The following is a 24,700-nucleotide window of genomic DNA, read 5'->3' on the forward strand; positions in this document are numbered from 1 at the left end:
CTTCGCTGGCGGACAGTGGCTACGCGCTGGGCACCGACCGGCAGGCGGCGCTGTTCAGCGAGCCTCCACAGCAGGACGCAGCCCCACAGCAATGGGGTTTCTGGACACCCTGGGCGTATCATCAGGCCCAGGGCCCCCAACAGCTCCCTGCTAGGCCGCCGACTGCAGAGCGCAGGGCACCTGAGGCCTCGTTGTCTCGCCCCCCTCCCTCCCCGGATGGGGAGGAAGGATCCAAGCAACAGGACTCCACTTTGGCTCCTGAGGCAGAGGCGAGGGCCGAGGGAGACCCCCCTTTAGACACCCTCTTGCCGGGGGTCTCCTCATCTTCTTCCCCTGATGAAGCGGTGGCTGGGACCTCCTCCAACAGCCCCCCCCCCGCTGGACCTCAGGGCGCACCAGGACCTCCTCCGGCGAGTAGCCCAAAACCTGAGTCTACAAGCCGAGGAGGTCTCGGAGGTAGAGGACCCTATTGTCACCATCCTCTCCGCAGACGCTCCCACCAGGGTCGCCCTGCCGTTCATACGGACCATCCAGGCCAACGCCACCACCATCTGGCAGTCCCCGGCCTCCATTCCTCCCACTGCGAAGGGCGTCGAAAGGAAGTACATGGCTCCTTCTAAGGGCTACGAGTACCTCCACGTACACCCGACTCCGTGTTCCCTGGTGGTCCAATCTGTCAATGATAAGGAGCGTCATGGCCAGGAGGCTCCAGCCCCCAAATCCAGGGAGGCTAGGCGGATGGACCTCCTCGGCCGTAAGGTGTACTCGGCGGGGGCGCTGCAACTCAGGGTCTCCAACCAACAGGCCCTGTTAAGTAGATACGCCTTTAACTCCTGGGTGGCAGCAGACAAATTCAAGGAGCTGTTGCCACAAGACGCTCGTCAGGAGTTTGCGGCCATTTTAGAGGAAGGCAAGAGGGTCGCACGCACGTCCTTGCAAGCCTCTCTGGACGCTGCGGATTCGGCTGCCCGTACCCTCGCGTCGGGTGTAACGATGCGTCGCCTCTCCTGGCTGCAGGTTTCCGGCCTTCCGCCGGAGCTCCAGCACACAATACAGGACCTTCCTTTTGAAGGCCAAGGGCTGTTTTCGGATAAGACAGACCCTAGACTAAAGAATCTAAAAGACAACCGCGTCATCATGAGGTCACTGGGGATGCACACTCCAGTGACGCAGCGCAGACCCTTCCGGCCGCAGCAACAGCAACAACAGCGCAGGCCGTATCTCCAGTTCCGCCAGCGGCAGGACCTTAACAGGCGCCGCGGCAGGAACGGAAGGCGCAGGCATTCGGGGAACCAAGGGGGCCAAAACCAAGGCTCCTCTAAGCCCCCGCCTGGTCCCAAGCCTTCATTTTGAAGGTGCGCCCGAGGGCGCAGTAACAGTTTCCCCATTGGATCCTTTCCCCCCGTTTTCCAACCGCCTTTCTTTTTTCCTCCCGGCGTGGTCCCTAATAACATCAGACCGCTGGGTTTTACGCACGGTGCAGTCGGGATACCGCCTGCAGTTTGTTTCATTTCCTCCTCCCCGCCCCCCTTCCTCGTCCCTCTTCAGGGACCCCTCTCACGAGCAATTCCTTCGGCAGGAGGTGCAGACGCTCCTCCGCAAAGGGGCTATAGAGGCGGTGCCGGAGAACGAGAAAGGCAAGGGGTTTTATTCCCGCTACTTTCTGATCCCCAAGGCCAAGGGAGGCCTCAGGCCCATCCTCGACCTGCGAGAGCTCAACAAGTACCTGGTGAAATTGAAGTTCCGCATGGTTTCCTTGGGGACCATTATCCCATCCCTGGATCCGGGAGACTGGTACGCCGCCCTCGACATGCAGGACGCGTATTTCCACATTGCTATCTGGCCACCCCACAGACGTTTCCTTCGCTTCCTTGTGGGGTCTCTGCATTACCAATTTGCAGTCCTCCCATTTGGCTTGTCCACGGCCCCGAGAGTGTTTACAAAATGCATGGCAGTTGTTGTGGCGCAGCTTCGGCGCAGTCGTATCCACGTGTTCCCGTATCTAGACGATTGGTTGATTCGGGGCACGTCGGAACAACAAGTCTGCAACCATGTCCGTGTGATCACCGACATGTTCGCCACTCTGGGCCTCTTGGTGAACACAGACAAGTCCACCCTGGCCCCCACACAAAGGGTGGAATTCATCGGGGCCGTCCTGGACGCCACTGTGGGCAGGGCCTTGCTGCCATTGCAGCGGTTCCAGGCCTTGTCGGCAATCGTGCAACGACTACAGACAGCCCCCCTGACGTCAGTGAGGACGTGTCTAACCCTGTTAGGCCACATGGCGGCCTGTACTTTCGTGACCAATTACGCTCGGCTCCGCATGAGGCCACTCCAGTTGTGGCTCATCAGTCATTACAGGCCGACAAGACAGCCACTAGATATGTTAATCACGATCCCCCAGAGGGTCTTAGATTCTCTCAGCTGGTGGCTGGACCAGTCAGTGTTGTGTGCGGGTCTCCCCTTCCACCCATCTCAGCCCTCGGTGTCCCTAACAACAGATGCCTCAGATCTCGGCTGGGGGGCCCACGCAGGGACCCTGAGGACGCAGGGCCTGTGGTCCCAGGAGGAGGTGGGGCTACACATCAACATGCGGGAGTTGAGAGCGGTCCGTCTTGCTTGTCAAACGTTCTGTCATCAGCTCCAGGGTCGTTGTGTCGCGGTGTTCACCGACAACACGACGACCATGTATTATATCAACAAGCAGGGCGGCACCAGATCCTCCTCCCTGTGCCACGAGGCGATACGACTCTGGGACTTTTGTGTAGCCCACTCCATTCACCTCATGGCTTCCTTCCTCCCCGGAGTACGGAACACGCTGGCGGATCGATTGAGCAGATCCTTCCTGTCACACGAGTGGTCCCTTCGCCCGGACGTCGCCCTCTCCATCTTCCGGAGGTGGGGTTATCCCCGGGTGGACCTCTTCGCGGCCAAGGGGAACAGGAAGTGCCAAGCGTTCTGCTCCTTTCAGGGCAGGGAACCCGGGTCGATAGCGGATGCCTTCCTCATCCAGTGGTCGACCCACCTGTACTATGCATTTCCCCCATTCCCGTTGGTCCACAGGGTCCTTCTGAAGGTGCGCAGGGACAGGGCTCATGTGATCATGGTAGCCCCGGCGTGGCCCAGACAGCACTGGTACCCCATGCTGCTGGACCTGGCCATAGCCGACCCAGTTCCCCTGCCCCTTCATCCGGACCTGATTACCCAGGAGCACGGGACCCTCTGTCACCCGGACCTGCAGTCGCTGCACCTAGCGGCGTGGCTCCTGCGTGGCTGACTGGCTCTGAGCTGCGCTGTTCCACGCCGGTGAGGGAGGTGCTCTTGGGCAGCAGAAAGCCGTCCACAAGGGCGACATATTTGGCCAAATGGAAGCGCTTCTCCTATTGGTGCGTGGAGAGAAATCTCCGCCCTATGGAAGTTTCAGTAGCCAACATCTTAGACTACATTTGGTCCCTCAAAGGGCAAGGTCTGGCCATATCGTCGTTACGAGTCCACCTAGCGGCTATCTCCACCTTTCACCCGGGTGCGGATGGTCACTCTGTTTTTTCCCACCCGACGGTGTCTAGATTCCTTAAGGGGCTGGAACGTTTATACCCTAACGTCCGTCCCCCTGCTCCAACCTGGGATCTTAACCTGGTGTTGTCCCGACTCATGGGGGCCCCCTTTGAGCCGTTAGCTACTTGCTCCCTGCTTTATCTCTCTTGGAAGACGGCCTTTCTAGTAGCTATCACCTCAGCTAGACGGGTGTCGGAACTCCGGGCTCTTGTGGTAGACCCCCCATACACGGTCTTCCACAAGGACAAGGTGCAGCTGAGACCACACCCTGCTTTTCTCCCCAAGGTGGTCTCAGCCTTCCACGTCAACCAAGAGATATTCCTCCCGGTTTTTTTCCCGAAACCTCACTCCTCAGGCAGGGAGCAGCAGCTCCACTCGCTTGATGTCCGTAGGGCTCTCGCGTTCTACGTGGAGAGGACCAAGCCCTTCCGCAAATCCCCCCAGCTTTTCGTGGCAGTAGCGGACCGCATGAAAGGGCTTCCTATCTCCTCCCAGAGGTTATCCTCTTGGGTAACGTCCTGCATCAGGACCTGCTATGACTTGGCCCACGTCCCTACGGGCCGTGTGACTGCGCATTCTACCAGGGCGCAGGCGTCGTCGCTGGCTTTCCTCGCCCGTGTGCCCATCCAGGAAATCTGTCGGGCAGCGACCTGGTCATCGGTCCACACCTTCGCGTCCCACTACGCCCTGGTCCAGCAGTCTAGAGAGGATGCGGCCTTCGGATCTGCTGTGCTCCATGCCGCGACTTCTCACTCCGACCCCACCGCCTAGGTATGGCTTGGGATTCACCTAACTGGAATGGATGTGAGCAATCACTCGAAGAAGAAAAGACGGTTACTCACCTTTGTAACTGTTGTTCTTCGAGATGTGTTGCTCACATCCATTCCACACCCGCCCTCCTTCCCCACTGTCGGAGTCGCCGGCAAGAAGGAACTGAGGAGCGGGTGGGCCGGCAGGGATATATATTGGGCGCCATGGCGGCGCCACTCCAGGGGGCGACCTGCCGGCCCACTGGAGTTGCTAGGGTAAAAAGTTTCCGACGAACGTGCACGCGCGGCGCGCACACCTAACTGGAATGGATGTGAGCAACACATCTCGAAGAACAACAGTTACAAAGGTGAGTAACCGTCTTTTTGAAAGGTAAGTAACCACTTGATTTCACTTAGGAGGGGATGATTGGTGCAGTGGGCAGGCTGCTAGCCTCTTCGTACCTTTGCCAAAGTCCTGATCTGCCCCAGACTTTCTGTGTGCCTTGGGGCAGATTCATAAAGGACCATAGGTGCATAACTGCCTCCTTAGTGCAACATCACTGACATTCACAAACCCACCACTCAGCTTCTGCCTAGCCTGGGGTGCCGACATCCGCAGAGAGACCTCAGTTTCCACTTGTAGACGTGCAAAGCCACCTAAGTCTTGATGCCGTTGCACAGCTAATGACCTAGTGAGAACTTGCACTCACACCCAAGCCCTGGCATGATACTCAAGCCCTGACGTCCACTCATACTGCCTGGGGAGCTGATCCAGTCGGTGCGCTCAGGGCAGGTCTAACCCACCTCAGAGATCACTGGGGCAAGCCGGTCAGAATGGTGGGGACTGGCTCTTTGTGTGTCCTCCAGAATACACAGCAACCCAGTCATTAGGGCATTCAGCTGGGGTATGGGAAACCAGTGTTCAAATCTGCCCTCCATTTAATTACTTACACACTGGGACAGCTTCCACAGGCAAAACTCAGCCCCACCCACACTACCCCCACCCCCGCCCTGCCTGGGGGTTCAGGCACTTGCTTAGAAGGGGGGAGACCTGGGCTTAAGTCTCTTCTCCAAATGAGTCTGGAGGGGATTTGAAAACCGGTCTTCCCAGAGCAGGGGAGAGCCCGGCCACAGAACTGTGGGCTGTAATGGGGCAGGTCTTTCGCTCATTTTTCCTGTGACAGGGCTGCCCTAACTCCAGGGGAGGGGTGGGGATCAGTGCCTCCCTCCACCGGCCCAGATCCCTGGGAGCTTCTGTACCTTTGTGGATTTGGGCTCTCAGCCCCATGCCTTTCTCCTGCATTTCACTCCTGGCTGGCTTGGGTGCCTCCTCGCTCAGCTCACTGGCTTCTGAGACTCTTTCTTAGGCACCTAACACTCCCCATACCGTGAGGGGGGAGCCCCGGGGCCTAGCTCGGGGCTGTGAATTCCTCTGGCCAGAAGAGCACGGCATAGTCAGGCCCTGCAACATCTAAGTCCCCTTTGTGAATCTACCCCATACCTGCCCCCTGCTCCTGGGTAACAGCACTGCCTGGCCTCACAGAGCGTTGGAAGGATAAATACTTTAAAGTGTGAGGAGTTCTCAGGCACTACAGGAATGGGGGTCGAATCAGTGCCCTAGAGGGATTTGTTTGTGATCCTCATCCACCCATCCTCATTCACTGCGGCTCTCACTGGGTGACACATCTGCCTTCAGAGGGTAGGAACGGTGTCTTGTGTGTATGTGCTGTGCGCAGCATGTTTGGGCACTTCTGGCTTATAACTCATAATGTTATTAGTCATGTGTTTGCTCTAGCTGAGGCCTGCATCACTGGATCCATAAATATGGCACCTTACCTTACAAATGCAGGGATAAAAAACCCAAAAAATTGTTGGTCTGTAAAATCTGTGGCCTGTTTTCTCCCTGCTGCCCCTTGTGCCTGGGGAGTGCTCCCCTTAAACTTCAGCAATGCCACCTCATCATGCACCTTCCAAACCCTCCTCACTACTCTCCTTTGCCAGGATCCCTGCAAAAATCTGACAGCAGTTAGGCCACTGCCTGCCATGCTGCCAGCAGCGTCTCCTTGTGCTCCCCCATCAGTCTGTGGCCAGCCGGTGTCTCTCGTCTTCACTTGTAAGCTAGCATGGGAGTGCGAGTCCATGACAGGGACTCCTGGAGCTACAGTAGCGGTACTGCCCCTACTCATCAATCCTACGGAATTCCTAGGGGTGTCTTTGGGTATGTCTACATCTACAATTTTGCAGCGCTGGTTGTTACAGCTGTATTAGTACAGCTGTATAGGGCCAGCGCTGCAGAGTGGCCACACTTACAGCAACCAGCGCTGCAAGTGGTGTTAGATGTGGCCACACTGCAGCGCTGTTGGGCGGCTTCAAGGGGGGTTCGGGGAACGCGAGAGCAAACCGGGGAAGGAGACCTGCTTGCACGGGGGTTTGGGGAACGCGAGAGCAAACCGGGGAAGGAGACCTGCTTGCACGGGGGTTCGGGGAACGCGAGAGCAAACCGCGGGGAAGGAGACCTGCTTCCCCGCGGTTTGCTCTCGCGTTCCCCGAACCCCCCTGCAAACCGCAGGGAAGGAGACCTGCTTGCTCGGGGGTTCGGGGAACGCGAGAGCAAACCGGGGAAGGAGACCTGCTTGCACGGGGGTTCGGGGAACGCGAGAGCAAACCGGGGAAGGAGACCTGCTTGATTACCAGAGAGGCTTCCTCAGGTATGCTGCGATACCTGCTTATTCCACGGAGGTCAAGAAAAGTGCTGGTAAGTGTCTACACTTGATTACCAGCGCTGGATCACCAGCGCTGGATCCTCTATACCCGAGACAAAACGGGAGTACGGCCAGCGCTGCAAACAGGGAGTTGCAGCGCTGGTGATGCCCTGCAGATGTGTACACCTCCTAAGTTGCAGCGCTGTAACCCCCTCACCAGCGCTGCAACTTTGTGATGTAGACAAGCCCTTTATAACATGCCACACACCTCTGTATCTCTTACATAGCTACAGTGCCTGCATTTTCCTGGCGTGTGTGTATGTGTGTGTGTGTCTGTGTGTGGCAATCCATGGCTCCATCTAACTATATACCGGCAGCATGGGAATCAAATGTGTGGACTTCTGCTTCAGAACCCAAGTGTTTCTCCAGCGAGCGGAGACAGCTGCTCCACTGACTCAGCTAGCAGAGAGGATTGAAAAATACGCTTGTAAAGCCCTTTTATTTCTGGTGGTTCCTTCTGACAGTAAGGACATTTCCACAGCTCGTGTAGCTGCATCATCATTCCAGCCCGTGAAGGTATCCGTGCCCAGCACACTGTAAGAGCTCCTAGGTCTCCCAGGAGAAATGAATACGATATAGTTCCTCTGTAGAAAACTTTTTCTCAGATTTGAATAAGTTTGTCCACATCCTGGACACTCACAGATGGATTAAAAACAACTTCTGGCCCCTCCTCCTGCCTGACAGTTTGTGTTTATAGTTCAGCACTTGTAGATAAGCAGCTCTTCAGTGATGCATCCAAAGTTGTTTCACATCAGAATAGTCAAAAGGTTCCACAAGGTGTAAATCAGACCCAATCTGTATTTACACCGTTCTTAGCATTTGAGCCCTGCGAATCTGCAGAGACCTGCTGACCATGTATCCAGATTGCAGATCAGATGTGGATACAGTTTTGTATCTGCGCAGGGCTCTACTCAGAATCATGGTATCCAAATGCAGATGGAGCCAAATTGCCTAGATGAGAAACGATCCAGGGCAATGAGCTGAACATAACGAGCCAGAGGGTACCAGTGTAATCAGGTCTGATCAGCTCTGTATTGGAGACTCAAGTATGTTCTGTAGCTCTTCCCAAACAAATGGCAGTGAAAACAGCAGATTCCTTCCCCACATCGGTCACTTTATTTTTTTTTTCAGTACTTATCCCTCCTGTGGTTTGGGAAACAGGTGTTTATAGAACAGGGGCACTTGTGGCACCTTAGAGACTAACAAATTTATTTGAGCATAAGCTTTTGTGGGCTACAGCCCCACTTCATCGGATGCATACAGTGGAAAATACGGTAGGAAGATATATATATATATACACAGAGAACATGAAACAATGGGTGTTACCATACACAGTCTAAGGAGAGTGATCAGTTAAGGTGAGCGATTATCAGCAGGAGAGAAAAAATCTTTTTGTAGTGATAATGAAAATGGTCCATTTGCAGCAGTTGACAAGAAGTTGGGGGTAATAAACATGGGGAAATAGTTTTACTTTGTGTACTTGAATAAAGACTGTGACTGGATGGGTCATTACACCCACGAAACACCCATTGTTTCATGTTCTCTGTGTGTATATAGATCTTCCTACTGTATTTTCACTGCATGCATCTGATGAAGTGGGGCCGTAGCCCATGAAAGTTTACGCTCAAATAAATTTGTTAGTCTCTAAGGTGCCACAATTGCTCCTGCTCTTTTTGCAGATACGGACTAACATGGCTCCTACTCTGAAACCTGAGAGGTGTTTATGCAACTCTGTGTATTTACCTTTGTTAGTGGTTGTATTTATTAGTATCTGGTGATTCTAGCAGGAACCTGAAGTTGTGTCCCCTCCATTAAGGGGTGTCTACGAGCACACCCACGCTGCTGGCAGGTTTGGCTACACTCAGTGCAGAATATAAAGGGCCACCTACTAATTCAAACACTGGTCTGCAGTGGCTTATGGCTGGGCAGATGCTATTGCCACAGTACCAGCTAAGTGGCCACTGCATGCACCTTGAAGTGTAGCACTTGGAACCCACCCCCTTTTCAGTCCAGAAAGATAGCTCTCTTCTTACTCTGACTCTGGCACACGGCTCCTGCTGTGATGGCGGTGATTTACGAACCTGGCGACAGCGGAGCAATTCCACACGCTGAGTCGGCAAACTGGGAAATCCTTGATCAGCTGTGATACTCAGTCCAGGCAGTAGCGGGCAGCAGCACACCGATCCAGCACTCTGTGTAGTGTGTGTATGTTCAGGGGTGTGTGTCTCTGTATGCAGCGCATGCATCTGGGTGTGTTGAGGGAGTTTCTACTGCAGTGTGTGTGTGTGTGCGCGTGTACACTCTGTCTGTCTTGCACAGGTGTCTGTCTGTAGCACTCCCCTTTCCCTCTGGTGCACAGGAACCACACGGACATGTCCCGGGAGGTTTACTTCTCCAGGCAGTGCCTGGATGCTTTGGCTCTTTGTTTCTCTGTTGCTGCACTCGGGGTGTATCAGCCTGAATGGCTACACACATGTAGTTGTGGATTTGGGGCTGGCACATTCCCTGCCCTCTTGCTGTGCCTTTGGTGTGTAAAACTCCTGCGCTGTGCTGCTGAGAAGCACTGAGATCTCTGATTAATTCCACTCTGATGTCAGACATGCGGCTCTGCTGGGAGGGATTTACAGAGCTGCATTTATAAGCTCGTTCGCTGAGAGAATCTTTCTCTGTTTCTTCCCTCCCCCCTTCCCCTTTCCAGCCCCCCTCCCAGCTCTCTGAAAATGTGTAGACATTTTTCTGTTGAAAGGGTCGCTAAGGCTTGGGGTCGGTTCAGAGCTTCGCGTTTGATTCCCTCTCCTTATCACTGGATATTTCTTCATTCTTCTCATCTAGCTGCCATTGAGGACGGAGAGAGCAGCTTTGTTAGAACAGGACAATGAAATGAGCACCCCCCCTTTTTTCCCCTAATGACAGCCCGTTACTTAGCAACGGGGGGGGGATTTTAACAGAAGATCAGAGCATCAGGATGAGGAGATAAACTCTGTCATTCTCTCTCCCAGGAAACTTACTAAAGAGCCACCTTCCCTTTTGTCAGGCTCCTGATTTTTCCCCCCAAGAGCCAGTAGGAAAGTCTCAGAGAGAATCCTCCCTGATGGCTGGCTGGCTGCCTCCCCCGGCAACTCCTCTGCTCGGGCGCCCCACTCTTCAGTTCCATGCTAAGGGCATCATGTAAAGGGAAGCCCAGTGTGGGATCAGTAAGCTCTCTGCAAACACATGCAGGTGACTGAGAGGGGGATCTGTGGGCAGAAGGGAGAGCCAGGCGGCCAGGGCTGACCCCTACCCACTCAGGGAGGGAAACGAGCATTCGCCTTTTTGTTCTGACAGTGGGCAAGGGAGGGAGGGAGAGAGACTGTGCCCAGCTCCGTGCTGAGAGCGATGGTTGCTCTGAAGAGGTCTCCGTGTGAAAGGCAGAGAGGCCACCTGCGCCTGGCAGCATGGTGCTGAAATCTAACCCTAGCATCATTCTCTTGTGCTCTTTCCTGCCCAGTGACTACATCATCGAGGAGAAGACGGCCGTGCTGCAGAAGAGGGAGCATGAGGGATTCGGGTTTGTGTTGCGAGGGGCCAAAGGTAAGGGCTGTTTTGTTTCACTCGGGGCTGGGGCTGGGAGGGGAGGGTCCGTGTCTACAGGGCCCTGCTCTGGCTGGCTGCACTGACATTACACATTGCCAGCCCGTGGGCCCCTGTCCAGCAGGGCTCTCCAGGGGCTCTCCCGCCCCATGTCTCGTGCCCAGGCACATTAGAGTTTAACTCTGTTGATGTGCATTGTCTATGGCTGGCGTTTGCACTGACTGGTAGTTCTCTGATTGACTCTGCACTGTGTCTGAAGCTCTGCATGCCAAGGAGCTTCCCTTCAGCTATTGCATGTGGATAGTGTGCATGCCCTGTGCTCTGTGCATGCGTGATTCAGACTGGGAGCCCCTCAGAGCAGGGCCCGTGTGCAGTCCCAGGCCCCCATGTTGACTGTGAATTTGGAGCCCGGTTACTACAATCCCTGGCTGGGTTGGGGCATAACTCCAAGCTGGGGAGAAGGATCATGCTGGTGATGCCCCTGTTCTGAGGCAGCTACTTGTGGTACTGTGCTGTCACCACACCCCCAGCCCTGCCTGATCAGGGTCTCCCCTGCCGGCATCAAGGGGACATTTCCAATCCCCACACACCGTCTTGGGGAATTCCGCGTCTCACGCTGCCAGTGCATCTGGCCCACGCGGTAGCTATTGTGGTTCACATTGCTAGGAATTGTTACCAGAAAGAATCCCTCTGGGACGGAGCGTGATTGAGCTCATATATTGGCATTGAATAACCAGCGTTAGCCCTGAGCTGCAAGCATGTGGAAGGCAGGGGACTCCTAGGTTAGAGGGTCATTTTTCCAGCAATCTCAGGTTGAAGACTGGGGCAGACCCAGCACTGAAGTGTACTGAGGGATCAGATCAGTATGGGAGAACATAGCCACAGTGATGTCTGTCTGTGTCCCCTCTTGCTGCACAGGAGACATGGTACCTATAGGGAAGGCTTGGAGAGTGGCTGCCAGCTTTGCGTAGGAGATCTGCTCTTTTTTGAGACCTTGCTGTGGATGGAGACCCTTTTGATTTGGGTTGGAGCCCCACAAGTGATTTCCTCATAGCATTCATTGATTGCCTTTTTCTGCATGTATCACAGAAGGGTTTTGTGTGCAAGTGGGTGTGTCTCTCAGTACATTTGTATTTGTGTGTGTGTGTGTGTGTGTCCCCTACTCACATCTGCTAGTCTGCAAATTGTGTAATGAAACTTTCCCGCCCTCAGCATGACATCTCCCTTTCTCATGGGTTCAGTTGTCATGGTGCGGGGTTACTCCCATAATGACCAGCTTTTCTCCTATTCTCTCAGGCTTTCTCTGTTTCCTCTCCTCAAGTTTGTATGCTCTGTATTTTCTTGTGTCTGCTGATAGCTGGTGGAAGAGACTCCAGGCAGATTAGACAATGGGCATTTGGCTATGGGGCTCTGCAGCCAAATGAGTCTTTGTGGGATTTTTGGTATAAATATGGCTTAGCATCTGTATGACTCTAGGGACCACAACACTGCTGTCAGAGGCCAGGGGGAAGCATATGGCTCTGGAGGGTCATGGGCTGAAGGTAGCTTTGAGGGCAGGCCTTGTAGGGGTGAAGGTCTCTGATTAGTGAGGTGAGGATTGGCTCACTTGGGAACCCATCACCCTCCCATAGTCACAAACTGTTAATCCAGGAGTCATCCTTGATCCCTCTCTCTCCTTTACCTTCCCCTGCTTAAAGCTACTGCCAAACCTGCTTCTTCCTCTGCAACATGCCCCAATCCACTCCTCCTCCTTTCCCACTCCCAGGAGCCTTGCCCAGGCCCTGGTGTCACCCAGCCTGGGCTGCAGGCTCCATCTTTCTGGATAACCCGCTCACCCCTCCCACCTGTTTATGTGACCGTAGAAAACATAGAAAAGCCCCCATCCCTTCCTGTGCCCAAAGTTATCACAATGAGCTTAAAGGGTGTTTCCCGCTCCCAGAGTAATGGCACGCACAGACAAGGCACTGATGTCTGTTCACCCCACAGCAGCCATAACTTTATTATTGATTTGGCACGTCCTTGGACCAGGTGCTAGGTAGACATACAGGAACAGGTGGGCCCTGCCTCAGGGACTTTGCCATCTAAACGAGGGCTCGGCAGTTAGATGAATAGTGAAAACATCCCCAGCTAGGTGAATCAGAGTGAAAAAACCAGATGGGTTATGAGCCCCCATGCTTGAAGGCAGGCCACAGCCACTAGCTGACTTGGTTGGGGGAGAAGCAGCCCCACTCAGCAGGTTATTCCCTATGCGGTTTTTGTACTTTCCTATGAAGCAGCTGGTCCCGAGTCTGGTTGGAGCTGGGATCTGGGGCTGATCCTGTTCCTGTTTGTCTTCCAAATGCAGTTGCTGAACTCCTCTTCTTGTCCTGCCTCTCTGAACCTGTCATCTGCCCTCTTCCTATTTCAAGTCCCTTCATTGGCTCTACCAGTCTCAGATTCAAACTCTTTTTCCTTACTGTCAGATCTCAGCCCAGCTCTGCCCTTGCCTGCCTCTCCTCTCTCATCACTTGCTGCATCCTGGCCCAGGACCTGCACTCTAGCAACTCCACTTGCCTCCATCTACCATGAGCACTTCCACCTTCCCTTACTCTCCTCTGTGCCTGGAATAACTACAGGCCACACAATATCCTTCTCTTCAAATCCCAGTGTTGTATGTCCGATGCCGAGCCACACACTTGCACCAAACTAATTATTGAGAAGTAAACAAAGCACAAATGGAAGACATATCTCTAATGTGGTGCATCCACTGCAGAGTCAAAGGAAAGGATGGTGCCGTGGTTAGGATGCTAGTCGGGGACTCTGGAACCATAATTCACAGATTCCAAGGCCACAAGGGACCATTGTGATCCTCTATATCACAGGCCATCGAGCTTCCCCAAAATAATTAACTCCTTCCTTCGTCACAGACTTCCTGTCTGGCCATGAGCAAGTCTCTGTGAGCCTTTCTGTACTCTGAGATGACTGAACTTTCCAACCTCACAGGGTGATGTAGGATAAATCTGTTACAGATTGTGAGATGTTGTGGTACTTCAGTGATAGATACGCCTTATTTCGTTACGCCATCCCCTCCTAACCCACTGACCTCTGTCTTTTGTCATCTTCATCGTTTGTGTGGAAGAGGCTTAAAGTTTGGTACTTGATGTCCTGTTTTGGGGGTTACACTCTTTGCGGGGCTGCATGATGCATAGCCACAGTGATGAAGTAGCACTTCCCAGTGCAGGGAGTAGATGCACTAGCAATATAGAAATATTCAAAGAACTGTGAAATAGCAGCTTAAGAAATCCAGTCATCAGCAGTAGTCCAGGTGGAATCCCCTGGTCTCATTTGTGATCAGAATTCTGGGACAACGGGAATAAGACTCATACCTGCAGCTCATGGTATTAGCATACAGTTGGTTTTTGTAAATTCACCACCATCCTCAATTTAATGGTGACTGAGACACTTGACCTTCCTGGAACTTCTTTAGTTCATGCTTCTGGCCCTGCTTTGTCTTTGAGCCTTTGTCCAGAGAGGTAGTGGAACCAGTTCGGAGTGGGTGTGACCATGCATACTTTGTCTGTCCTCACCTGTATCGGGCACCCCACCCTCAATGTGGTCTCCCTTAGTATATGAGTCCTAGAATGAAATAAACACTGGAGTTGTCTTAGTTACAGGGTAAGCACCCTGGTCCCTGAGATTCCTCTCCTGCCTGGTGATTTATCTGATCTGTTTTTGGAATTGAGATGAATTGCTCCGAATGAGTTCAGTTGTTCTCACCAACTCAAACTCTTCTGTGCATTTTCTCTGTATCTCACGGCTTCCATGGCAACTTTTAGACTATACTAGGTCATTCTAGGCTCAGTCATCACCTGGTGGCGGGATGCAACTCTCTGATCTTCACAGTGGAAGATGTGGACTTTGGAGATGTGAAAATGACATATCCCCTCTTCCTCCACACCACCACCTCTTCTAGGCTGAGGCCAAGAATTCCCCTCATGCCTGAGGAGATGGACGTGCTAGTTTCAGTGCCTGCCCTAGGAGGCTGATAGGCACAGCTGATTCCAGACATTTCTGGGGCTATGTTTAGAGTGATGGTGAGGGGTATGATTTCCCTGCTCATGTACTCATGCTCACACTAGCTGTCATCAGGCTAGTGCAAGTACAAATAGCAGCGTATCCACGGTAGCAGGGGTAGCAGCAGCAGAGGCACGGCTTAGCCATGCCAACTATACACCCAGCAGTTTCAGGTGGGTTTCTACTTGGCATGGCTAAGCCATGGCACTGCAGCGACACTGCTCTTTATACCCACACTAGCTCAATGAGTGTACGCGAGCAGAAGAAATCACACCTCTAGCTCATAGGATATACCTCGCCCGAGGCAAGAGACGCTCTCCTCTCCCACAGAACCACTCTGCCCAGGGTGGGGTCTGCATCATCCCACATTTCAGGTAAGTTTGTCCCAGTGCACCAACTTGGAATCTTCTAGAGAGCAAAGTTCATTAGAGCTACTCGCCTCCCCTTCCTCCTCTTTTCCTGCAGAGCTCGAGGGTGAAAGGGGGACTTGCCTTGGGCGATGGCCGAAGGTGCAGTGGGCTCAGAATTCATTCACTTACATTCTTGGCCTCCCTCATGTGTTTTTCTTTTACCCCACTGGAGCCTCTTGTTGTGTATGTGTAGTGTGTCAGTCAGCTTGCCTTTTACAGCAAAGAAACACAAAACGTGAGTGAGAAGCCAGGCAAGGGTGCCTCTGTGTTGTGGGCTTTGTACAGACCTGCAATGATCACAAGGGCCACCTCAGACCTCTTCTGACCAAGGGAGGCTCGTCAAACCCAGTTGGCTCTGCTGGTTACTGTGCAACCAGCATCAGCTTTGGAGAACCACTTGCCCAAATGGTTCTGTGCCCAGCATAAGCCATCCCTAGATATCTGGGTTGATGTTGAGATCCTCTGTCTTTCTGTGCTGACTGAATTCAGTGCTGGGGGTCTGGATTTAAGGATTTATGTGGATGGCACTGCCAAGGGGCATGGCCACTCCCCAGAATGTCCAAATGATCTTCATGGGGGATTTCAGTTTGAGTGACACATGCTGGAGGTCTCATGGTGCCAGTAGTAAAACACCCTGGGAATTTCTAAACATTACAGGTGACAATTTCTTAACTCAGAAAGTGTTGCCGCCAGCATAAGGGAATCCTTTGTTAGACCTTGTCTTAACGGATAAAGAGGACCTGATCACAGGACTAAAAATTAATGGTAGATTAGGTACAAATGATCATGACTAAGGCAAGGATTTAGTCAGGGATATTTTTAGTACAGGTCATGGACAGGTCAGAGGCCATAAACTTTTGTTTATGGCCCCTGACAGTCCATGACTTGTACTAAAAATACCTCTGACTAAATCTTATCTGCTTTGGGGGTTGACCTGGGACCGTTTTGCTCTAGCAGTCCCTGAAGCCAGCCACACCTACTGCAGCAACTGCAGAAATCCCAGAGGTCTCGGAAAGTCACGACATCCATGACCACTGTGACAGACTCACAGTCTTAACCATGACTTGGTCATATTTATAATGTGCAAGTAGATTAAAGTCCAGACTAGTTATATATAAACTTGGTGCTTTAATAGTATAATTCCCAATTATCATTCACATTTTTCTGATTACATTCTTCCTCTTAGCTGATCTGGCTCATTTTTTTCAGTTCTGTGAAATTGGCCCTGTTAAAGCACCAAGTGTGTGTGTGTGTGTGTGTGTATGTATATGGAAGAAGGAGAAGGTTGATAGCAATTACTATAATTCAGAAGTTAGGAATTGTAGAAAATTGGATAAGGGGGAAGCAAAAAGACACAAGGAGAAAGCTGTAGCCAGCAGAGTTAAGGACAATAAGAAGGAGTTTTTTAAATATATTAGGACCAAAAGAATTCCTGACAATACTGTTGATCCATTATTAGATGGAAGTGGCAGAATTATCAATAATAATACAGAAAAAGGCAGACGGGTTCAATAAATATTTCTGTTCTCTATTTGGGAGGAAATTAGATGATATAGTCTCATCATGTGGTGATGACACACTCTTTCCATTCCACTAATAAGATGTTAAACAGAAGCTACTAAAGTTAGACATTTTGAAATCAGGAGGTTCAGATAGCTTGCATCCAAGAGTTTTAAAAGAGCCAGTGGAGAAGCTCACTGGACCATTAATGTTGATTTTCAATATGTTTGCAATACCAGGGAAGTTCCAGAAGACTGGAAGAAAGTGAATGTTGAGTCAATTTTTTAAAAAGGGAAGATGAGATGACCTGGGGAATTATATGCCTGTCATCAATCCCAGACAAGATAATGAAGTGGCTGGTATGGGACTTGATTAATAAAGAATTAACAGAGGATAATGTACTTACTGCAAATCAACATGGGTGTATGGAAAATAGATCCTCTCAAACTAATTTGATCTTTTTGATGAGGTTATAAATTTGGTAGACAAAGGTAGTAATGGTGATGTAATATACTTAGACTTCTGTAAGGAGTTTGACTTGGTACCGCACGACATATTGACATTAAAAAGCATAATAATATGACATTTACATGTCACACATTAATGGACTAAAACTGGCTAACTGATAGATCACAGAATGTAATTGTAAATGGGAAAATCTTCATTCAGTGGTGTGTTTCCAGTGGAGTCCAACATATTTCTATCAATGACATGGAAGAAAACAAAATCATCACTGATTAAGTTTGTAGATAACACAAAACTTGGAGAGTGGTAAATAATGAAGAGAACAGGTCACTCATTCAGACCGATCTAGATCACTTGGTAAACTGGGTGCAAGCAAACAATAAATATACATTTTAATACGGCTAAATGGAAATGTGCACAATCTAGGAACAAGAAAAGAAGGCCACACTTACAGGATGGTGGACTCTATACTGGGTAGCAATGTCTCTGACAAAGATTTGGGGGCTGGGGTGAATGAACAGCTGAACAGGAGCTCTCAGTGTGATGCTCTGTCCAAAAGAACTAATACAAGCATGGGATGCATAAACAGGGGAATCTCAAGTTGGAGTAGAATCAACTTCTGTCTTTGGCACTGTGTGACCATCGCTGAAATCCTGGGTCCTGTTCTGGCGCCCACAATTCAAGAATGATGTTGATAAATTGCAGTGGGGTCAGAGAAGAGCCATGAGAATGATTAAAGGATTAGAAAATATGCCTGACAGTGATAGGCTCAAAGAGCTCGATCTTTTTATCTTGATAAAGAGATTAAGAGGTTGACTTGATTACAGTCTGTGAGTATTTACATGGTGAACATATATTTAATAATGGCTCTTCGATCAGCAGAAAAAGGTGTAACAGGATCCAATGGCTTGAACTTGGAGCAGACCTAGTCAGACTGGAAATAAAGCATACATTTTTAACAATGAGTGTAATTAATCATTGAAACAATTTACCAAATGCTGTGATGAGTTCTCCATCAATGGCAATTTTCAAATCACGATTGGCTGTTTTTTCTATAAGCTCTGCTCCAGGAATTATTTTGGGGAAGTTCTCTGGTTTGTGCTATACAGGAGGTCAAACTAGATTATCACAATGGTTCCTTCTGGCCTTCGGTTCTATGAATTTTTGGAGCCCCTTCCTGTCCCATGAGGGAAGGAAGATAGAAGGCAAAGGATTCTGGAAGTGAACACTGCAGAGTTAAGTGGTGTAAGGTAGAGGGTTTTGGTTTTATGGATCATCTGCTTCCCTTCTGTGGGGAGAGAGAGCTGAATACTTTAGGTGGTCTCCATCTCAGTAAAAGGGGGACCAAGTTCCTCGAGGACAACTGGCTAGAGTAGTCAGAAGGGGATTGAACTAATAACAAAAGAGGAGAGTGAAAACAGAGAACAAATGAGCACGCAGCACAAAATGTAGATGTTGAGAACAAAATTAATCAAGATACCAAAGTACATAAGGAGAAGAAATTCTTTAATTGCTGATACACCAACGCTAGGAGCTTGGGTAACAAACGAGAATTGGAATTGCTAATTTAGTAGCATAAATTCGATCGAGTTGGTATTACTGAAACCTGGTGGGATGGTTCACCATGATTGGAATGTGAAAATCAATAGTTATAATCTGTTTAGGAAGGATTGAGTGGGCCAACAGGGAGTGGCGCTCTGTCAAAAAAATAACACTGCCTGTTTCCAAGGCATTAGAATCATAAAATCATAGAAGATCAGGGTTGGAAGGGACCTCAGGAGGTCATCGAGTCCCACACCTGCTCAAAGCAGGACCAACACCAACTAAATCATCCCAGCCAGGGCTTTGTCAAGCCGGGCCTTAAAAACCTCTAAGGAAGGAGATTCCACCACCTCCCTAGGGAACCAAGCCTTGTCTGGATGAACTTTAGTTCCCAGCACCCTGAGGTGTGCATGTACCTGCAATAGCTTGCTGCACACGTAGGGTTCGTTACACTGCAGTGAAACACTGGCCGCACGGACACTGCTGGTCCAGCTCAGCTGACTGGGGCTCACAGGGCTAATAGTTTAAATGTAGATGTTTGGGCTTGGGCTGGAGGTCTGAGGTCTTAGAGTCTGGGCTGCAGCCTGAGCCCAAATGTCTACACTGCAGTTTTTTGCCCCACAGCCTAAGACCTGTGAGCCCAAATCAGTTGGCCCAGGCTCTGAGATTCAGTGCTATGGGTATTTGATTTCAGTGTGACATGCCCTAAGTGTCTGTGTGGACCCTGCCTCCATGCACTTAAAATTCCCTACTGCACTTGAATCTGTCCCCGTTTCACAGCGAGTTTGATCAAAGCGGCCTAGGGAACTTCTGGTGCGGCAGCAGGGTCCACGCAGATACGTAGTGCACTGCAGGCGCTGTAACTTTACACCCAGATTGCCACAAACTAAGTGTTCGTACAGACAGGCCCCAAGTCACTGCCGGCACGGAGGAAAATAACCATGAATCAGTGTCCTAACAGATAGGGCACGAGGTTGGGTACTAGAGGGTGTTTGCTTACAGATGACCAATTCCATTAGGAAAGCATAGAATATCAAGGTTGGAAGGGACCTCAGGAGATCATCTAGTCCAGCTCCCTGCTCAAAGCAGGACCAATCCCCAGGCAGATTTTTACCCCACTTCCCTAAGTGGCCTCCTCAAGGACTGAGCTCATAACCCTGGGTTTAGCAGGTCAACGCTGAAACCACTGAGCTGTCCCTCCCATTGGGGAGCAGGCTGACTCATCCCTAAAGTCCCTGTCCTAATGTGCAGGAAAACAGCTCTGTGCCCATAGGGGGCTTCAGTCTGAACGCCACATGCTGGAGGTCTCCTGCCAGCACTAACACCCAGAATTATAGATGACCATTCTCTCTTGAGTGATTGTGCACATACATACTCCACTGCAGGTGTTTGTGTGCCCAGTACACTCGCGTCCAAGAGTTTTGCCAGCAGTACCACTAGTGCTCTCAGATAAAGGCATAAAAAGGGCATATTCGCTGCCTCCCTCTCGCATCCTTCTTACTATCCATGGTGAGAGTTGAAGGCCCCTGTAGCACTTGCTTTGGTTGGCCAGAGTTTCCAAGTTCCTGTCGTGTACATAGTTACAGATAGTCGTGTTTACAGTAGTATGGCCAATTGACTTATAGTATTTGTCATACGTACCTGGTGGATTTATTGTGAAAAAAATCCCCAAATTTCCAGCAGTGTGCAGCATGCAGGGCTGCTTCCCCTGTGATGAGTAAGAACAAGAGCTTCTGGGTTTGCCTTGGCGAGGGCTATGTTGGGACAGATGCCCTATTTGCACCTCCTTATTCACCAGGACAAAAAAACAGAGGGATTTCTACCCCAAAGTTCCCCTTGTGAAAGAGGTGATGCATTACATCTCGGAACCGAGGCCTGACCGCAAAGTAGTGAGTCCACAAGGATTGCTCCTCCGGCTGCACAAGTCAGATGAGAAATGTCTCTTCTCCCTCACCAGCAGCTGCCTCAGAAGTGCTCCAAGCATTCTGATGATAAGTGCTCAAAGCCTCAGTCTCCAAAAAGGATTTCCAGTAAGACCTCCAGTACTCGTTTGAGACACCACAAATCTAGACTTTCACCAGCTCCATGTGAGGCGACACTCTTGACTCCAGCTATGGATGCCGGAGTCTTCACTCTTTCTGGCTCCATCTTCATTGTTCCAACCTTAACGTCACTATCAGCGCCGACTGACAGATACTTACCTATTTGGATGCCTTCTCCACTGCAGGCCTTGCTGGCCAGGAATCTTTGGTGTCTCCCCTACTGGAGACTCTTTGGTGACTCTCTTTGCTAAAATCAGCTCCTGTTAAGACAACTTTGGTATCTTCAGCACCCCTGGAATCATAGAATCATAGAATATCAGGGTTGGAAGGGACCTCAGGAGATCATCTAGTTCAACCCCCTGCTCAGAGCAGGACCAATTCCCAACTAAATCATCCCAGCCAGGGCTTTGTCAAGCCTGACCTTAAAAACCTCTAAGGAAGGAGATTCCACCACCTCCCTAGGTAATTCCAGTGCTTCACCACGCTTCTAGTGAAAAAGTTTTTCTAATATCCAGGCTAGCCCTCCCCCACTGCAAATTGAGACCATTACTCCTTGTTCTGTCATCTGCCACCACTGAGAACAGTCTAGATCCATCCTCTTTGGAACCCCCTTTCAGGTAGTTGAAAGCAGCTATCAAATCCCCCCTCATTCTTCTCTTCTGCAGACTAAACAATCCCAGTTCCCTCAGCCTCTCCTCATAAGTCATGTGCTCCAGACCCCTAATCATTTTTGTTGCTCTCCGCTGGACTCTTTCCAATTTTTCCACATCCTTCTTGTAGTGTGGGGCCCAGAACTGCACACAGTACTCCAGGTGAGGCCTCACCAATGTCGAATAGAGGGGAATGATCACATCCCTCGATCTGCTGGCAATGCCCCTACTTATACAGCCCAAAATGCCGTTAGCCTTCTTGGCAGCAAGGGCACACTATTGACTCATATCCAGCTTCTCGTCCACTGTAACCCCTAGGTCCTTTTCTGCAGAACTGCTTCCTAGCCAGTCGGTCCCTAGTCTGTAACAGTGAATGGGATTCTTCTGTCCTAAGTGCCGGACTCTGCACTTGTCCTTGTTCAACCTCATCAGGTTTCTTTTGGCCCAGTCTTCTAATTTGTCTAGGTCCCTCTGTATCCTATCCCTACCCTCCAGCGTATCTACCACTCCTCCAAGTGTAGTATCATCTGCAAACTTGCTGAGAGTGCAGTCCACGCCATCCTCCAGATCATTAATGAAGATATTGAACAAAACCAGCCCCAGGACCAACCTTTGGGCCACTTTACTTGAAACCGGCTGCCAACTAGACATGGAGCCATTGATCACTACCTGTTGAGCCCGACGATCTAGCCAGCTTTCTATCCACCTTATAGTCCATTCATCCAGCCCACACGTCTTTAACTTGCTGGCAAGAATACTGTGGGAGACCATATCAAAAGCTTTGCTAAAGTCATGGAATAACACATCCACTGCTTTCCTCTCATCCACAGAGCCAGTTATCTCCTCATAGAAGGCAATTAGGTTAGTCAGGCATGACTTGCCCTTGGTAAATCCATGCTGACTGTTCCTGATCACGTTCCTCTCCTCTAAGTGCTTCAGAATTGATACCTTGAGGACCTGCTCCATGATTTTTCCAGGGACTGAGGTGAGGCTGACTGGCCTGTAGTTCCCTGGATCCTCCTCCTTCCCTTTTTTAAAGATGGGCACTACATTAGCCTTTTTCTAGTCATCCGGGACCTCCCCCAGTCGCCATGAGTTTTCAGAGATAATGGCCAATGGCTCTGCAATCACATCCGCCAACTCCTTTAGCACCCTTGGATGCAGCGCATCTGGCCACATGGACTTGTGCTCGTCCAGTTTTTCTAAATAGACCCGAACCACTTCTTTCTCCACAGAAGGCTGGTCACCTCCTCCCCATGCTGTGCTGCCCCGTGCAGCAGTCTGGGAGCTGACCTTGTTCAGGAAGATAGAGGCAAAAATATCATTGAGTACATTAGCTTTTTCCACATCCTCTGTCACTAGGTTGCCTCCCTCATTCAGTAAGGGGCCCACCCTTTCCTTCACTTTCTTCTTGTTGCTAACACACCTGAAGAAACCCTTCTTGTTACTCTTAACATCTCTTGCTGGCTGCAACTCCAAGTGTGATTTGTCCTCCTGATTTCACTCCTGCAGCCTGAGCAATATTTTTATACTCCTCTCTGGTCATTTGTCCAATCTTCCACTTCTTGTAAGCTTCTTTTTAGCGTTCAAGATCAGCAAGGATTTCACTGTTAAGCCAAGCTGGTCCCCTGACATATTAACTATTCTTCCTACACATCGGGATGGTTTGTTTCTGCAACCTTAATAAAGATTCTTTAAAATACAGCCAACTTTCCTGGACTCCTTTCCCCCTCATGTTATTTTCCCAGGGGATCCTGCCCATCAGCTCCCTGAGGGAGTCAAAGTCTGCTTTTCTGAAGTCCAGGGTCCGTATTTTGCTGCTCTCCTTTCTTCCTTGTATCAGGATCCTGAACTCGACCATCTCATGGTCACTGCCTCCCAGGTTCCCATCCACTTTTGCTTCCCCTACTAACTCTTCTCTGTTTGTGAGCAGCAGGTCAAGAAGAGCTCTGCCCCTAGTTGATTCCTCCAGCACTTGGACCTCCAGGGGTGGAGCACATGGTGCTGCCGATGCATTGCCAACAAACTTGGCACTACCTTTTATGTCATCTGGAGAGACAGTACCGTGTCTCCAACCCATTGTGCTGGTACTGCCAGCACCAATCCTTGGATCAGTGTTCCAACCATCTCAGCCCTCAGTTATGTTGAACCCCCAGGTATCTCCTGTAGCCAGAGCACCAGGAACCCCAAAAGGGACCACTCCCTATGTCACCCTTGAGGTCTTTTAGCAATCCTTGCAGACCTCCTACTAAGGTTATGGACCAAGTCTAGTTTTCTTATAAAGAGGCTCAAGCATGGTGTCCCCACCTTGGATGACTCAGACAATGCAATATCCTTTGTGGCCTGACTGGTCTTGGGCTACTCCAAGGCATTCTCCACCACAATCACACTGTAGGAGGAAGTCCCCTCCTCCCCTAGTGCAGGAAACCTCTACCCAGAATTCTGCTACCGTCCCTCCACCCACTGTACTGGACCCTATGGAGGACAGAGAAGTAGTGAAGGACCCCCTGATTGTTTCCAACCATATTTTATCGTCTTCTCCAGAGTCAACATCTTCCGCCACAGCCCCCTTGAGGACTTCAGGGTCTTCCAGGACCTTATGAGGAGGGTGCCACTTCCCTAGGAGAACATGCCGAACGTGAGCAAGAAAACCTGCACAGCTTCCTTAATATTTTGCAGACTCCTGCCCCATGAAGCATTGCTCTTCCCATCAGTGAAGCCTTGCTGGAGACAGCATGAACCCTCTGACAAACCCCAGCCTCTATACGATCTATAGCCAAGCAAGGGGATATCAAGTTCCTCAACAAGATTAGCCATGCCACCTGATTGGATGCAGAGGTCAGCAGGCTGGCTCTTAAGCCAGCAGCATCAGCAGCTCACTGGCTTCTCAATGCTCATACCCATCTCTGTGCGTGCTCCTGCATTACCTGGTTCTTCTTCGAGTGATGGTTGCTATCTGTATTCCAAACGTGGGTGCGCATGCACACCATGCACCAGAGCCGAAAGTTTTCAGCAGCTGTGTCTGTTGAACTGCACGTGTCTTGCATGCTCCAAGCGAGGTTATAAGTTCCCTCTTACAACATGGTCATAGTCGGAATCTTCTCTCCTCATGCTTGTAGCTTTTACGAGAGCACTCAAATCCGTTGTGTATAGTTAGTTTAGTTGTTTTCTTTGTTGTGTACGTACCTATAGTTAGAGTAGATTGTTGCCCCTTTGGGGCACCATCAACTCCCACACCAACCATGCTACGCAGCAGCCCTCTGAGGCACACCCCTCCATCTTGGCAGGAGTCCCCACACTCCACTCTGCACACACCTGCCACCAATTTGGTGGGCAGCAGGACATGCCCTGTACACCCAGACAGGCTGAACCTGTGACAATGCACCTTAACTTGCCATACAT

At 50.6% G+C, this 24,700-nt stretch overlaps 1 protein-coding gene across 1 annotated transcript in view; it reads left to right on the plus strand.

Annotated features, from left to right (window-relative positions):
• The window catches only part of SHANK3 (SH3 and multiple ankyrin repeat domains 3), a 673,138-nt gene that overhangs the window by 573,206 nt on the left and 75,232 nt on the right, over positions 1–24,700 (plus strand). The window contains exon 17 of the mRNA XM_050953559.1: positions 10,554–10,636. Coding sequence (XP_050809516.1) covers positions 10,554–10,636 — 83 coding nt within the window. The remainder of the gene's footprint in view (positions 1–10,553; positions 10,637–24,700) is intronic.

The sequence above is a fragment of the Gopherus flavomarginatus genome, chromosome 1 (assembly GCF_025201925.1).
Source record: "Gopherus flavomarginatus isolate rGopFla2 chromosome 1, rGopFla2.mat.asm, whole genome shotgun sequence".
Classification (NCBI taxonomy): domain Eukaryota; kingdom Metazoa; phylum Chordata; order Testudines; family Testudinidae; genus Gopherus; species Gopherus flavomarginatus.